At 38.1% G+C, this 16,242-nt stretch overlaps 1 protein-coding gene across 1 annotated transcript in view; it reads left to right on the top strand.

The window, feature by feature from the left end:
* The window catches only part of PLCH1 (phospholipase C eta 1), a 458,827-nt gene that overhangs the window by 277,992 nt on the left and 164,593 nt on the right, over window positions 1-16,242 (top strand). Inside the window, exon 7 of the mRNA XM_053710072.1 lies at window positions 9,527-9,620. Within this exon, the coding sequence (XP_053566047.1) occupies window positions 9,527-9,620 (94 nt within the window). The remainder of the gene's footprint in view (window positions 1-9,526; window positions 9,621-16,242) is intronic.

The following is a 16,242-nucleotide window of genomic DNA, read 5'->3' as shown; positions in this document are numbered from 1 at the left end:
GTGGTATGGGCTAGTCACTAAGTGTTCTACCTGCCCCTTTTTACATAGACTCTGCATCAGGCCAGACATAAGTTGTGTGCCCTGATCAGTTAGCATTTCCTTAGGGAAACCTACCCTTGCAAAGATACCCAATAAAGCATCAGCCACTTTATCAGCCCTGATAGATGACAGGGCCACCGCCTCTGGGTAGCGGGTCACATAATCCACTACCGTCAGAATGAATCTTTTCCCTGAACTGCTTGGGATAGCTAGGGGCCCTACTATATCCACAGCCACCCTCTCAAAGGGCTCAGTCACTATGGGGAGGGGAATTAAAGGGGCATTTCCCACCTCTCCAGGTTTCCCCACTTCCTGACATGCAGGACAGGAGGGACAATTATTAGCAACATCAGTACCCATCCCCGGCCAATAAAAGTGATGGGACAACCAAGCTTTGGTTCTCTGTACCCCTAGATGTCCTGCCCTAGAAATTTCATGGGCCACTCCCAACAGTTGCACTCTAAACTGTTTAGGTACCACTAACTGTCTCTCAGCTAGCCAGGGATCCTGTCCCTCCACTGGAATGGACTCCCGGTACAACCTCCCTTTATCCCAGTACACTCTCTCTTTATCAGAGTCAGCAGGCAGCTGCCTAGCTAGGTCCCTGTTCTTCTCTAGTGTGGGATCGGTCCCCTGGGCCTGCTGAAAATCCTGACTCTGACCAATTATTAGTGACTGTGCTGTTTGAGGCCCACCACCTTCCTTATCAGTGTTCTCCCCTGGGTCCTCGGGTTGAAGCACCCCCTGCTCCCTAATCTGGGCAGACTGCTGTCGGGTCACCACTGATACAGAGGGGCCCTCCCCCTCTGGCACTACTTCTACACACTTTTGGTACTTAGGGATGATGGGTTCACACACCGACAGACTGTCATTCTCATTCAGCTCTCTCTCTCTCTCTCTCTCTCTCTCTGTCAGTGTATCCTCCCATATTTTCACAGGGCCCTACAGACATCTCTGGTTCAGGTAAAGGCTGCATCACACACACACCCTGCCCCCTCCCCTTCAGCAAATATCTGGGCATAGTTACACATGGTCTCTTGTACATTAGGACCCCTATCTTGTTTACCTAGGTCACAGTTATCATGATCAGGTATATACTGTGACAATAATCTACCCAAATCAGTACCAAGCAATACATTTGTAGGAATATTATCTGACACTCCCACATCTCTTAACCCTCTTCCTGCTCCCCAATCTAGATATACTCGTGCCATAGGTACTGCAGGTTGTATGCCCCCAATCCCTTTTACTGCTAGAGTCTTTCCAGGGATAATGTCCTCCGAGTTCACTAGCTCTGGACGCACAATAGTCACTTCTGAACCCGTGTCCCTAAGCCCCAATGTTACCTTATCACCAACAGTCACAGGTTGTAGGTTCTCATTGGTACTTTCCTCTGGCCGGGTTACAAACAAAACCGAAGATGATAATCCTGAGGAGCGGCCTCCTCCTGCTGATGCTGAAGGTTTCTTCCTCTCTGGGCAGTTAGTGCTGATGTGACCCATTTTTTGACAAGCAAAACACTTGCGGGTATCTCCCTGCCCAGGTGCAGCACTCGCCCCTCCTTTCCCAGAGGGAGCAGATATGCTAGACAAAGGCACAGCAGGTTTTGTGAAGGGGGGTCGTGCAGCAGCTCCTTTCCAGGTGGATCCCCCCTTAGAAAATGATTTTCTCCCATTCCCTGGTGACCTGTTGGCTGTGTAAAAATCAGCCAGTTCACCAGCTTCCAATGCTGTTATGGGTTTATGGTCCAAAACCCATTCTTGAACTTCTGCTGGGCACAGCTGCATAAATTGCTCCTTCACGATCAAATCTTCCAGCTCTTCCATAGTGGCAACTTTTAATCCTCTGACCCACTGTTTAAAGGCTGTCATCAAGTTCCCAACAGCTGCAGTATAGCTCTCTGACAAACCTTTCTGCAGAGAACAGAATTTCTTCCTGTACACCTCAGGAGTAAGATTATACCTCCTCTGCAGTGCAGCTTTAATGGAATCATAGTCCTGATCAAACTTCTAGGACTAGTTCAGCAAATGCCTCCAGTGCAGGACCTTTCAGGCCAGGGGTAAGGTACTTGGCCCACTGCTCCCTTGGCAACTGGAACTGTCTGCAAACTTTCTCAAAGCTACGCAGGAATACATCCACATCTCCATTTTTCTCCAGAGTGGGAAAATTCTCTGCACGCACTCGGGGAGCAGGTGGGTCTCTAGGTTCACTAACAACAGGGGAGACCATCCCTCTATCCAAACGTGCAAGCTGTTCAGCCTGTCTTTCAGCTGCTTCCACAGTAGCCTGTCTCTCAGCTGCTGCCACAGCAGCCTGTCTCTCATAAAACTTTGTAATCAGTTCCATGCGCAAACTTGCATCCACTGAGCCCATATGTTTAAGATCAGTTTGCAAATAACAGTCCAATGGATCCCCAGATCCTGATGAATCGCTGCCCCCAGCTGCAGACATCTCTCCTGAGACCTCAACTGGTGTGATTTGGCTGTTATCATATTCAACAAGAGCTTGTATTAGTCCATCTTTGTTCTTTCCACGTGTTGGAATATCACGCTCCTGGCATGAGTGACAACACTTCTTTAGTCTGCCGCTTGTATGACTCCATAGCAAAAATAAAATAGAAAAGAAAAACAGAGAATAGGGAAGGGGACTGTTTGCATTGTGTGACTATATAATGCACTGAGTTTTAGCCTTTGGAAATTGTAAGAAACAATTTCTTTTAGTACCGGGATTTTCACACTAGCAAATCCACAAGCAAATCTAATAAATAAAAGGTTATCCAACCCTGAAGCCTGATGAAATAGCCATTGGCTGAGAAATGCGTTGCCTGTGATTTTAATATTTTTAATAAAGTAATTTTTTACTTTGAACACTTGCTGCCTTCTGTGTTGGACCTGGTCCTTTGTGGTGAGGAATTTTTTTGGATTTTCCTGACTGCTGTTTGATATTTGGATCACTGCTATTTCCTAAGTGCCTTGTACCAAGTCTGTTGGGTGACTGTATTGATCCCATCCTGCTCCAATAGCATCAATGGTGATGCTACTACTATTGTGAGTACCATTCTTACTAACAGTCTTTATTCACCACTGTCCCAACAATACTAGGCCATATAGGCACCTTGTGTCTCTTTTACTGTTTTGATACAGACATCACATTTTATGTGGGAAGTTGGTCTTCTGGGTGACTGAATAGATCCCAGACTGTTTCTACAGCACTGATTGAGGTGCTTTCATAAATGTGAGTTTACACCTTACTTGCCAACCAATCTGTTCTGGACCAAACAATATTGGGCCATGTGGCGCATCTGTCTCTTCTTGTTTTTTTAGATTGCTATCCAACCCTGCGCCAGTCACTTATTTGGAACAGAAAGGGTTATCAGACCCCTTTTACTCTCACTAATAGGTCACAATCTAGCCACACCAGGCCAGCTTGTAATTTAGTTCAGTGGGTGTAAGGGTTAACAACACTCTCCAGACTGTACTAGACATAAAAGAAATGCCCCAAAACTCCCCTTTAATGCCACCCATACTAAACTAACTACAATATCTAAGCTGCCACCACTTAGGATCTATTAAAGGGAAAATCCTAAGGAAAACCCAGCCTTACACATTAACTCTCTGAATACAATTTAGCAGAAAATAACCTAAATTATACAGTTCTAATATCCCAGTCTCTTTCAGTAACGTGGTTAAATTATTAGACAAAGGCCAAACTTAATAAAATAATTATTTATTATGCCAAAAATATTATGCACAATGCATTATTAATAAAAAGTTGTTACAAATAAAATTACACATTAGCAAACAGTGTTTTAAAATAAAAAAGGAGAAAAACAGAATTGAATACTTTCCTAGTTTCAAGATCTGTGCCAGGGGCTGGCATGAAGCAATGGATTCTTACTCTGTAGAACAGCTCCCCTTGTAAGAATGACCAACTTCAGTGTTAACACACAAGACCCTTATACCTTTCTTCCATAGATCAGGTTGCCTGACCACACCCTCCTGGCCGGACAAAGAAACCCCCTGTCTTTAAACACATATAGGCATTAGACCAATGTCCTTTTAGTGACCTTATCAGTTTCTGTGACTGAGGCCCTGTTTTGCATCATGTATTCTACTGACAGTCTAAGCCATAAACTCTATCATGTGTATCTCTGGAACTAAAAGCTTTAAGTGGCTTTATGACTCAATGTATACACAATAACATCTGGAGGAGGGAGCCTTAGAAACTTTTTATGAGGCTCCTGGCACTTCAAAGAAAACACAAACAAACCCAGTACACAGCTATTTTTAAAAAACAAACAACTGTTCTTAGTTCACAACTAAACAGAATTAACCCTTTCTTAGCTGAATCCTGAGGTATTCGTGACACTTATAGTGCTAAAGTTACTTGTGTGCTTATGAGTCTATCTTAGTGTGTTCTCATGTAAAGCCAAATTTTATAATAGACGTACATTGGAAAAATTATTTTTGTATTCTTCACTACTGTGGCGTCTATTGCTAAGTCCTTAAGGAAGGGCGCCATACCCTGTACTGCTTCTGCTTCCTGGGTTGTGGTAGCACAAGTATCGCCAACATCAGCAATACCATGTTATTTCTGCATGCCTAATCATTATGGAGGCTACCCCAGCAAGCGATCGCAGGGACAGGGTGTCTCAATGATTACATGCTTTTCAGTGGGGTTCTTACCATTACATGAGATACATGCTGAGATCAGCGTGTATCTCATGTTGTTGCTGGATGCCTGCTTGTGAGGCTATCCAGCAACTGTACCGTTACAGTGATTATTTAGTTCATATGGCTAGATACTCAAATTCTGCAATACATTTTGGTAGCTTAGTGGGCTTTCACTGGATGCTTCAGGAGTAAGGCAGTCCAGTGATGCCTAATAAAGTGCCCCTATGGTCATAAATGATAAGCCATTGCTTGTAAAGAATGGTTTTCTTAACCCCTCATCTTCTCTACCTCCCAGCACCTGTATCATACAAATAGTTAAAATATATTTAAGTGCATTTTTTATACGTTTATTTTACTAAAGTGTATTATTGTTTATGATTTTATTTATTATTATTTTAATTGCTTTTTATTATTCGCTAAGTTATATTTTCTACCTTTAATGATAAAAAGGCTAAATTAAAAGTGTCAAAATGCCTCTAGATAAATACCGCGGGGCATGTAGTTTCTAAAAATATATATTTTTGTGTAGCAATTTTGAATTGGTTGACCACTACTCTCCAAAAATGGCAAATGTTTGCAGTAAACCAATAATTCCTCCTTGTAGTATTTGGCCTCCATCTGATATAAATTATTTGGAATTGAAACCAAAAATAATCTATTTTGAGGTAGTTTTCTTTAGCTACACTATTTTTGTAGCCAAGATTACAATTTTTTTTTCTTTCCCCCCCATTTTTCAGAATTACATTCCTATTTATTGTTATTTTATGTACCCATATAGGGTTTCAAAAAAGAGCCCTATTTGTCTGTTATAAAAAAACTGTATATAAGATGTACGGGTGCTCTTAACAAGAGAGTAGATATTTATGGTGAAACTAATACAGAGCAACAATGCCTAAATTCCCTCTTTCATAAAGCACGGAAGCTGGTGAAAAAAAAACCTCTTTGTCCTTAGATGGTTAAGAATGAAAAGCATTTATTTATGTATTTATTTTTACTGTGATAGTTTTACCATAACCCTTATATTGAAATGATATATATACAGCCAGCATTTGTTTTCTCTTGTTTATTTTCGTAAGGTTTTACATTTTAAACAAGTTTAAAAAGGGCAGAGAAAACAAATAACCAAAGATCATGAATTTGAAACTTTTTATTCTTAACTCTCATAAAAAATTAAGGATATAGATAGTCCTGAAGTATATATAATTGTTTTAAATTTGTTTTTAAATACTATTTAAATATGTCATGTTACTTTCTTTATAAACTGCAACTGTATATAGAAAAGAGATAAATGCAATGAATTAGCTATTCCTTGTTAGCTAGAGTATTTAGAATGCTTACAGAATGGTGAATGATACTGTGTAACTCAGAGAGGGTTCCTACAATCACAGTGTCCTATCAGATATAGATATACCATGTGGACAAATACATGTCATTATTGGAAAATGTGTTATAGAAAGCAGAATGATAAAGAAAGGTACAGAGAAACTACAAAATTGCAGACTAAATAGTTGTTTATAAATAATGAAAAGGATTATCATTTGTAAGTAGATAATTCCTTTATTCTTTAAATAATCACTTTGTCATTTTTATACAAGTTAAAACAAATCTAGAAAAAAAATAGACTTTTTTGTGCTGCTGACTTGTAGAAGTAGCACAAGCTACTGTCCAGCTGTTCCTCTGCTTCCCTGAATATATTCCTCATAGGAAATAATGGATAAACAAATTTTCAATGAAAATCGAACAGTGTTTTCAAAATTTGGCTTAACTGTTTGATCCCAGTGAGTGAACCTCCAATAAAACATTTTTTTTTGCGATGTGATGAACAATTTGTCTGCAACTAATTTTTTGTCCCAGCCAATCCCATGCATTGTTTATGCAGATTGACACAATATACTGTGGATATCTATAAACATTGGACTGAATACATTTGTTTTTGGCATATACACAGAATAACATAGATTCTGTTGTGGAAAAATGAAAACTATTACTTAATTCATAGTGGATGACAGTGTTAGACTGTGTATTATTTTGACCTGAAGTTAAATTTTTAACCAATTATTTGCTGTGATCATACCCTATTATTCTTTAGCACAAAAGGCTGTATTTATCAATCACGGACGGACCAGAATCCCTACTTCTAACATTGCACAAGTATTTCCTTGTGTAGCTCTGCCCCCTGCTTGACAAATCACGTGCGAGCAGGACCTGTCAATCAACCCGAATGAGTGAGTTTGGGGTTTTCAAACTTTGCCACCTCTGAGGTGGAGGGGAGAAGGCGCTGTCGAATGGGAACTGCTTCTTAACTTGCAGAAAGCAGGGTTGCATGAGATTCCACTGCTTGAAAAATGGAGCCCATACACTGATGAATGCAGTTCAGTCTTGCATATCATATGGAAAGTTTCAAAAATATGCCGCATTGATATGTAATATTATTATTCAAATACCATAGAAATGCATTATTTAAAAATATGTAGCACTATAAGGTAATTTTTGAAAAGGACAGGTTAATAAGCTAGAAATTTAATGGCATGTTTGATTTTCCCAGATTTTCAAAATAATCTAAAATAATATAAAACTACAAAAGTGTATTATGAAAATGTTCATGAACCAGGAAATGTGTTAAATCGATGTATTAATATTTTCTTTTTTATATTTTCTGTAGAATAATAATTGCAGTTTGGCAGAATAGTTTGTGTTTGAAATAAGATATTTTAGTGTGATTTCTAATATACACACATACATAAGTGAGTGTTTATGTGTGTTTATATGCATATATGTGTTTTTATGTTTGTCGATATATATATATTAATATATACATATATATATATATATATGTGTGTGTGTGTGTGTGTATGTATGGCTATTTACATGCGTACATGTATGTGTATGCTTGTCTATATATACTTACATATGTGTATGTGTGTTTACATATGCATTTATACATATTTGTGTATGTCTATATACTATGCTTTAAAGTATGTGAGTGTATGTATATAAGTATGTATACAAATGTGTGTGTGACTGTATATGAAAATATGAAAATATGTGTGGGTCTGTGTATTTGTATATTATTATTAATAATATTATTATTCTTTATTTATAAAGCGACAACAGATTGCGCACACAACAAGTACAATGGAGAAACTATACAATAAAAGACAAAAGATGAAAGTTTACAGAAAAATACAGGGGGAATTGAGGGCCCTATTCCCATGGGAACTTACAATCTAGATGGGTAGGAGGATGGGAAACAGAAGGTGGGGACTGCAAGTGGGAATGATATAAGTGAGGAGATAGATGAGGGCAACTGTTAGGTAAGTGAAGTTAATTTGTTAATAAATCGGGTAATAGGCTTCCCTGAACAAAAAAGTCTGACAGCTTGAGGAAGTGCATTCCAGAGGGTTGGTGCCGCACGAGAGAAGTCCTGTAGTCTAGCATGAGAGGAGGTGATGGTAGAGGATGCAAGGAGCAGGTCATTGTTGGATCTTAGGGGGTGGGCTGGAGTATATTTGTTGGTGAGTGAGGACAGGTAGGGTGGGGCATTCAGCATTGGTGAGGGCTTTGTAGGTCAGAGTAAGAATTTTGAATTTAACTCTGCTGTGAATGGGGAGCCAGTGAAGGGACTCGCAGAGAGGTGCAGCAGAAACAGAGCGTTGAGAGATGTGGATTAGCCTGGCAGATGCATTTAGGATGGATTGAAGGGGAGAGAGGCGGGAGAGAGGGAGGCCAGATAGTAAGTTATTACAGTGGTCAAGTCTGGAAATTACCAGGGAGTGGATTTGCTGTTTAGTAGTTTCAGCACTCAGAAACTGACACATGTTTAAGATATTGCGTATGTGGTTGCGGCAGGATGAAGAGAGCAATTGGATGTGGGGAATTAAGTACAGATTTGAGTGAAGTGTGACTCCAAGGCAGCGGACTTGTGGTGATGTATACATCAGTGCTTGACAAATATGTTAAAAAATTAGGAGCCAGTAAGAATATTTAGGAGCCAGGCATATTTTTAGGAGCCAGACAGTTGGATTTGTATATAGATATATGGAGAATAACCCAAAAAGTTGGGAGCCAGGGGTAAAATTCTAGGAGCCAGTGGCTCCCAGGCTCCTGGGTTTGTCGAGCCCTGGTATACATAATTGTGTGTGTATCTATGTGTATTCGTATGTGGTGCTTATATACGTGCTTGTATAAATATGTGTATGTGTGTCTATAGTATGTTGGTGTTTGTATATATGTATACATATGTGTGTGTGTCTATGTGTATGTGTGTATGTATACATATGTGTTTGTATACATATATGTATGTGTGTCTATAAATGTATGTGGTGTTTGTATATGTGTGTGGCTATGTGTATACATGTGTGTGTCTATATATGTATGTTGGTATATGTGTGTGTCTGTTATATATATTTGTGTATTTGAGTATTTGTATATATGTGTATGTACATATATGTGTATGTATGCAATTATGTGCAAGTTCCATGACCTCAACCCTAAATTTATTGTTAGTGCTGAAGATTCATCCAGAAATACCTTTTTTCTCACTGATTGAAACTGGAATTCTAAACATGACATCTGGTCTTTGTTTTTGTGCACTATATACTGTGTCCTTTGTACATGCATTGTTGGATCTTTTGGAGAGCTACTAAAATTCAATATTTATAACTGTTTTGCTGACAGTTTATTTCTGGTTCACTGCACCTAGAGCCTTATCAAAGGGATTCTTCTATAGCCATGGGTCTTAACTTTTCATTGAATTAACACTCAGTGCACAATAGAAGAAAGACTTATACCAGTGCTGTCATTTTTCTGTGCAGATGAATAATGTGACAACAGAATACTGTCTTGACATTATACAGAAGTTTGAAGTTTCAGAAGAAAACAAGGAACTAAATGTTTTGGGAATAGAAGGTAAGCATTTTCCTTGTATTTAAATTGCTTCTATTTAGGTTAATGAAAAAAAAAAAAAAAAAAATATATATATATATATATATATTTTTTTAACAGACTTCATACACTGTTTCTCTCTTATTAACCAAGAAGATGAAAATGCTCATTAGTTCTAGTAAAAACTGCTTGCCCTTGTGGTATTTATTGAGAATAATGTTGGTACATTTATCATGATGTAAAAAATTAAATTAAACTTGAAAAGATTTTAAAAAAACTTTTAACTGTTAGTTTCCGTGAGGCGGTGATTAAAGAGAGAAGGATGTGATTTGTTAAAGCAACAGTCTAGTCAAAATTAAACTTTCATTATTAAGATAGGGCATGCAATTTTAAACAACTTTCCAATTTATTTTTACCATCAAATTTGTTCTCTTGTTATTCTTTGTTGAAAACTAAACCTAGGTAGGCTCATAAGCTAATTTCTAAGCCCTTTAAGGCCGCCTCTTATTTCAGTGCATTAGGACAGTTTTTTTTACAGCTAGACAGCGCTAGTTCATGTGTGCCATATAGATAACATTGTGCTCACTCCTGGGGAGTTACCTAGGAGTCAGCACTAATTGGCTAAAATGCAAGTCTGTCAAAAGAACTGAAACAATGGGGCAGGCTGCAGAGCTTAGATACAAGGTAATCACAGAGTTAACAAGTATATTAATATAACAGAGTTGTTTATGCAACATTAGGGAATTGGTTATAAAGGAAATATCTATCCTTTTTAAACAATGAAAATTCTTGAGTACACTGTGCCTTTAACATTAATGTATTATTTCTACTGAAAGAAACAATACAAAAACATCAGACATAAAACTGTGCACAAGCTAGTTCTGCAAAAGGTTAACTTAACCAAAACTCTTAATCTGACTCTTAAACCATTCCTTCACTGACTTTTGGTGAACATTCTAAATATGATGTGTAATTTAGTACTTGTTTGCTTATATAGAGTAAGAGTTAATTTGATAATTTTATAGCTATTTTACCCATTTGGTGCTAAACATTTTCACAACCTTGCACTAAATCTGCCTGGCATTTGCATTGATTGCACTTATTCGTTCAGTTCTTTTTTCTGTGAGGTACCCATACATATCATAACTGGTTTTTGTTTTTTAGCATAGTTAAACATAAGAAACAAAAGCCATCTAACATAAAACTCTGCTTGATAATATGACATCTATTTTTACTCCCACTCAGTTCTCCCATATTTTTTGGATGCCCAAAATGTTTTATTAACTTCCAGAAACAAGAATCCATGCACCTCCCTTTTTAATGGGATTACTGATTAGCTCGTCTCACAAGGCCTTTGAACCCTTTGTTTGAAAGGACAGACTTTTCTCTTTCAAAAAATGGTCATACGCCCCTGTAAATGGTCAGGGTAGGGACTGACATATGGACTACAGAAGAGGACTCAACCCATGCCACTAACAGTGAGGAAGTGCCCATGCATAGATCATGACAACACATGTCTACTAGTAAGAGAACAGCATATTATTTTACTCCACATTCTGTGAGAAAAGCGAGACAACAACCTATCTTACTTTGCACTCAAGAGTTTAAACGTGTTACTATTAATATTTGTATCAAAAAGATTTAGGTTGAATCTGTTTAAATTGGTATTGACATTAAAGGGACACTGTACCCAAAATTTTTATTTTGTAATTCAGAAAGAGCATGCAATTTAAGCAACTTTCTAATTTACTCCTATTATCAATTTTTCTTCGTTCTCTTGCTATCATTATTTGAAAAAGAAGGCATCTAAGCTTTTTTTTGGTTTCAGTACTCTGGAGAGCACTTTTTTATTGGTGGATGAATTTATTCACCAATCAGCAAGGACAACCCAGGTTGTTCACCAAACATGGGCCAGACATCTAAACTTACATTCTTGCATTTCAAATAAAGATACCAAGAGAAAGAAGAACATTTGATAATAGGAGTAAATTAGAAAGTTGCTTAAAATTTATTTTTATATATATATTATATATAAGAAATGTTTTGGGTACAGTGTCCCTTTAACAGTAACTACCTAAAGTATAACCTATATAGAAGAATTCATTTTTATTGGATAATGAGGATTATTTCTGTAGCTCTGTTGGTGGACAGGGACATTTCACCAGATGTGTAAAAATAAGGAAAGACTTATTTACTTTTAGGCACAGTAGCAACAAAAACTAAAAAACAAACATGATATATTACAGTGTAAAATACACCCATATGGATGTACTAAAGAAAACAAATATATATAGCTTTCTAAACAGGTTAGATAGATTACCAAAATCTTTATTATATTTTATTTATTAAAAAATGACATTTTGCCTGACCCTCTGCAAAACAAAAATACTTTTAGTATATTTGGAAATGTAGGTTAATGTAATCTTTTTCCTCCTTATGAATGTTGTAAATCATCATGACTAAATGCTTCTCGTAAGCAGCACATTAATTAAACATTTTTCTGTTGCAACTTCACTGTCCCTTACTCATAACAATAAAAAAAAAGTCCATGGTTTTATACATAGACAAAGCGCTAGATATTTCTGAGGTAAATGGGTCAGCAAAAATTTGGTGAGCAAATTGAAGTTATTTAACGGGACAGAAAATGTAAATCTTTCAATGAAGCACATACGAAATACTGCAGCCACTTAAATGGGTAAAAACAAATACAACAGATCTTAAACATCTTCTATATTATAGGCTTTGAGTAAAAATCATTCTGGCCGGCACATTGATATGAAAATGGACAACTATTAAATATACAAGTTTCAACCAACCTTATACCTTTCATCATTTCATGACTTTGTCATTAGTTTCGGATTTTTTTTTCCCACTTGATTGGCTAATGATATTGAATTTATTGTGTTATTTTCTTTGAATGCTACAGTAGTTGAAAAGCCCTAAGGTTTTAGAAACAAAGTCACAGATGGTACATTAATTTTGAAACTAACTTTACTTAGCATTCTCGGCTATATCCATCAGTTCACATTTAGAAATAGGTCAGATTTCCAAAGCTACATCTTGCATTGATTCATTGTAACAACCATACATATTTTTTTATTTTTATTTTACTCAACTTTAAAGGAACATGAAACCCAAATTGTTTTGTTTATGATTCTGATAGATTATACAGTTTTAAACAACATTCCAATTAACTTTTATGGTCTAATTTGCTTAATTTTCTTGGTATCCTTTGTTGGAGGAACAGTAATACACTATTGGGAGCTAGCTGAAAGAAAATTGCAAGAAGCATATATGTGCAGCCACCAGTCATAATCTTCTGTGCCTACCTAGGTATACCTTTCAACAAAGGATACAAAGAAAATGAAACAAATTAGATTCTAGAAATAAAGTTGTTTAAAATGGTGTCTGAATCTTTTTCCCTTTAAGTTCATTATCCTGTATTCACTATACTTTTATTTTTCAATACATTTACAACACGATAAAATAAAACTTAATTTTCTTCATTTTAAATGCTATGCAACAGCCTAAAAAGTAACCACTTTATGTTAGGACAAACTAAGAGGCAATTCATTGCTCCATTAAATATTCAACTCATGTCTCTCACAGGTAATGACTGTTAAAATAACAGCCATAAACCATAAGGAACTTTTGGATTAGTGGGTTAAAATTGTGCCCCTAATTCCCCACATTTTGACCTAGAATGTCAAGGATAAGTGTTAAGGCCTTCTTTTAAATGAGAGGTTCACTTGTTCCCCTTGGATGCAGGTGATCACCATGAGAAATTATGTTTGTCAGCTCCACTGCACACAAGGGACATTTTCTGTGGAGGTCATACAGGGGGAGGGGAATAAGAGTGCTGGGTTGTGGGGCTCCACAAATGTGTCTTGCACAGGGCCCTACAAATGATAAGGGTGTCTCTGCCTTAGAAATTACAATCCTCTGTCTACAAGGGCCCATGTTAGGTACGTATTTCCTTTTAAAAGGGACAGTCAACACCAGAATTTTAATTGTTTAAAAAGAAAGATAATCCCTTTGTTACCCATTCCCCAGTTTTGCATATCCAACACAGTTATAATAATACACATTTTACCTCTGTAATTATCTTGTATCTAAGCCTCTGCTGACTGCCCCCTTATTTCAGTTCTTTTGACAGACATGCAGTTTAGCCAATCAGTGCTCACTCCTAGGTTGCTTTATGTGCATGAGCTCAGTGTTATCTATATGAAACATGTGAACTAATGCCCTCTAGTGGTCAAAATGTATTCAGATTAGAGGCAGTCTTCAAGGTCTAAGAAATTAGCATATGAACCTCCTAGGTTTAGCTTTCAATTAAGAATACCAAGAGAACAAAGCAAAACAGGTGATAAAAGTAAATTGGGAAGTTGTTTAAAATTGCATGCCCTATTTAAATCATGAAAGGTTTTTTTGGACTTGACTGTCCCTTTAATATGAGGAGAGTCTGCGGCTTTATTCCTTACTTGTGGGAACTCAGAACCTAGCCATCAAGAGGAGGCAAAGACATCCCAGGCAAAGGCTTAAATACCTCCCCTACTTCCTTCATATCCCTGTCATTCTTTGCCTTTCATCACAGGAGGTTGGCAGAGAAGTGTCAGAAGATACGGAGTAGTTGCTTATGGAGGGTATCTACCCTTCGGAATGGGACTGGAGTTTTAAGTAGTCTTGTCAGCCTCTCAATGAGAGCATTGATGAAAGTTAGGGTCTGGAGATGCAGGGAGAGTCTTTCTGTGAATCCATCCAGACTCGTATTAACAGCTCCTGAAGCAATCAGTGTTGACGAGTTTCACTGCCTTCTTCCTTCACCCAAGTCCCTGTCAGGAGCGATGCTACAAGGCTGTCAAATTTGAGAGGCTGTGTTTCTGTTCCACAGCACATATGATAATGTAAGAAGACAGGGTCACAGTGTGGCTTCTTTTATCTGTATGGAATCAAGGGTTAGGGGGATTATTCACATAAATTGTTTTATTATGTTTATGCTGCAACATGTGTAAGATGAGGCTCAGGCAGATGTGGAACGTACAGGTTTACTTTAATTTTTGGGATAATCTGTGCAGTCTGTTAAGCTTGGCGCACTTTTTCCTATAGCAGGGGCGGTCCTGCATGGCGCACCACGTGAACGGGTATGGTTACACTGATTTCCTGGTTCCTGACCGTGTGGTTTAAACTGATGAAGCGGTTTCTCTGTGTGGCCTGGGTCATAGGAGGTGGCGAGTGCCCCAGCCATTGGGGGTATAAAGGTCCCATTTTATATTGTTTTCTATAGTCCGTTTTATAAGCGCAAGCTATGGAGGACTCTGATACATTAGAGGGTACTCCCTCTTTACCTAAGTCTAACACCTGTCTATATTGTGAGGAGCAATGAAAGAAAAAGTTTTGTACCAGCTGTACATGCACCTCCCGTACATAAATATATCACACAGTGTTCCCAACAAACCCCCACCTCTTCAGGTGCAGATGCAAATGGAAAAAGAAGGCAATACCTTAATCCTCAGTGCACCTGGAGCTATGCTCATATCCCCTTGTGATGGTAAGTGAGCTGGACACCTCTGCCTTTCTGCGCCAGGTGCTTTCAGACTTCAGCGTCCTCACCTCTTGTGGTGTCTGCTTTCGGCGTATCCAAGCCATTTGGTGAATGCTTCTCTGAATTTTGTGATGCTGTTGTTTCATCCATTTGGATCCTTTTAAAGTTGTCCAATAAATATTCTACGGAACCGGACTCTTTCCTTTTTTGCCTATATTGTGAGGAGGCCACAGTATACCCGCCTGCTCAATTATGTTCCACATGCCTTGATAAGGTAATCATGTCAAGGAAAGTCAATATGTTTAGTAACACTGAGCTGTCCACCTCTGAGGAGTCTCCGTCCCATGAGGTGCACACCCTACAGTCATCTCCTATTACATATGCAGCTTCCCGTAGCACTCCTGATCCTCCATCTGGTGGGGCCCTTTTACCTCCAGGCTTCACTTAACAGTTACAAATGGCAGTGTCTGCGGCCTTTAGTGCTTTACCTTGCCCTGCTAAACGCAAGCGAAAGGTCAAATATTGCTATCCTTCCCAGGAGTCATCTACTAACTTATTGGAGTTATCGGATACAAGATTATCAGTTAACGAAGATGCCTCTGATACTTCAGAAGATGCTCTTTCTGGGTCGGAATCTGCTGCCTCTAAGCCTCCAGCTGCGGAAGAACCAGACTTTAAATTTAGGATTGAACATTTACGCTTTCTGCTAAAGGAAGTTTTGGCTACTTTAGAGGTTCCGGAGCCTAAATTGCCTGAGGAACCTTGTATTCCTAAATTGGATAAGGTCTACAATGACAGGGTTGTACCACAGACTTTCCCGGTTCCCATAAAGATGGTGAACATTATTATGAATGAAAGGGAATGACTTGGTTCATCATTTTCCCCTTCTTCCTTTAAAAAATGATTCCCGGTTCCGGATTTACAATTTGAGTTGTGGGGCTCCATCCCCAAGGTGGATGGCGCTATCTCCATGGATGCGCATTACTATACCGCTTGAGGATAGTTAATTGTTTAAAGAGCCCATGGATAAAAAAATAGAAACTCTGTTAAGAAAGATGTTTCAACATACAGGATATTTGTTTCAACTGACAGCGGCTGTTGCTG

This window comes from Bombina bombina, chromosome 4, assembly GCF_027579735.1.
Source record: "Bombina bombina isolate aBomBom1 chromosome 4, aBomBom1.pri, whole genome shotgun sequence".
NCBI classification, from domain to species: Eukaryota; Metazoa; Chordata; class Amphibia; order Anura; family Bombinatoridae; genus Bombina; species Bombina bombina.
The sequence above is the reverse complement of the archived record's forward strand: the minus strand, read 5'-3'. Positions and strand labels throughout refer to the sequence as shown.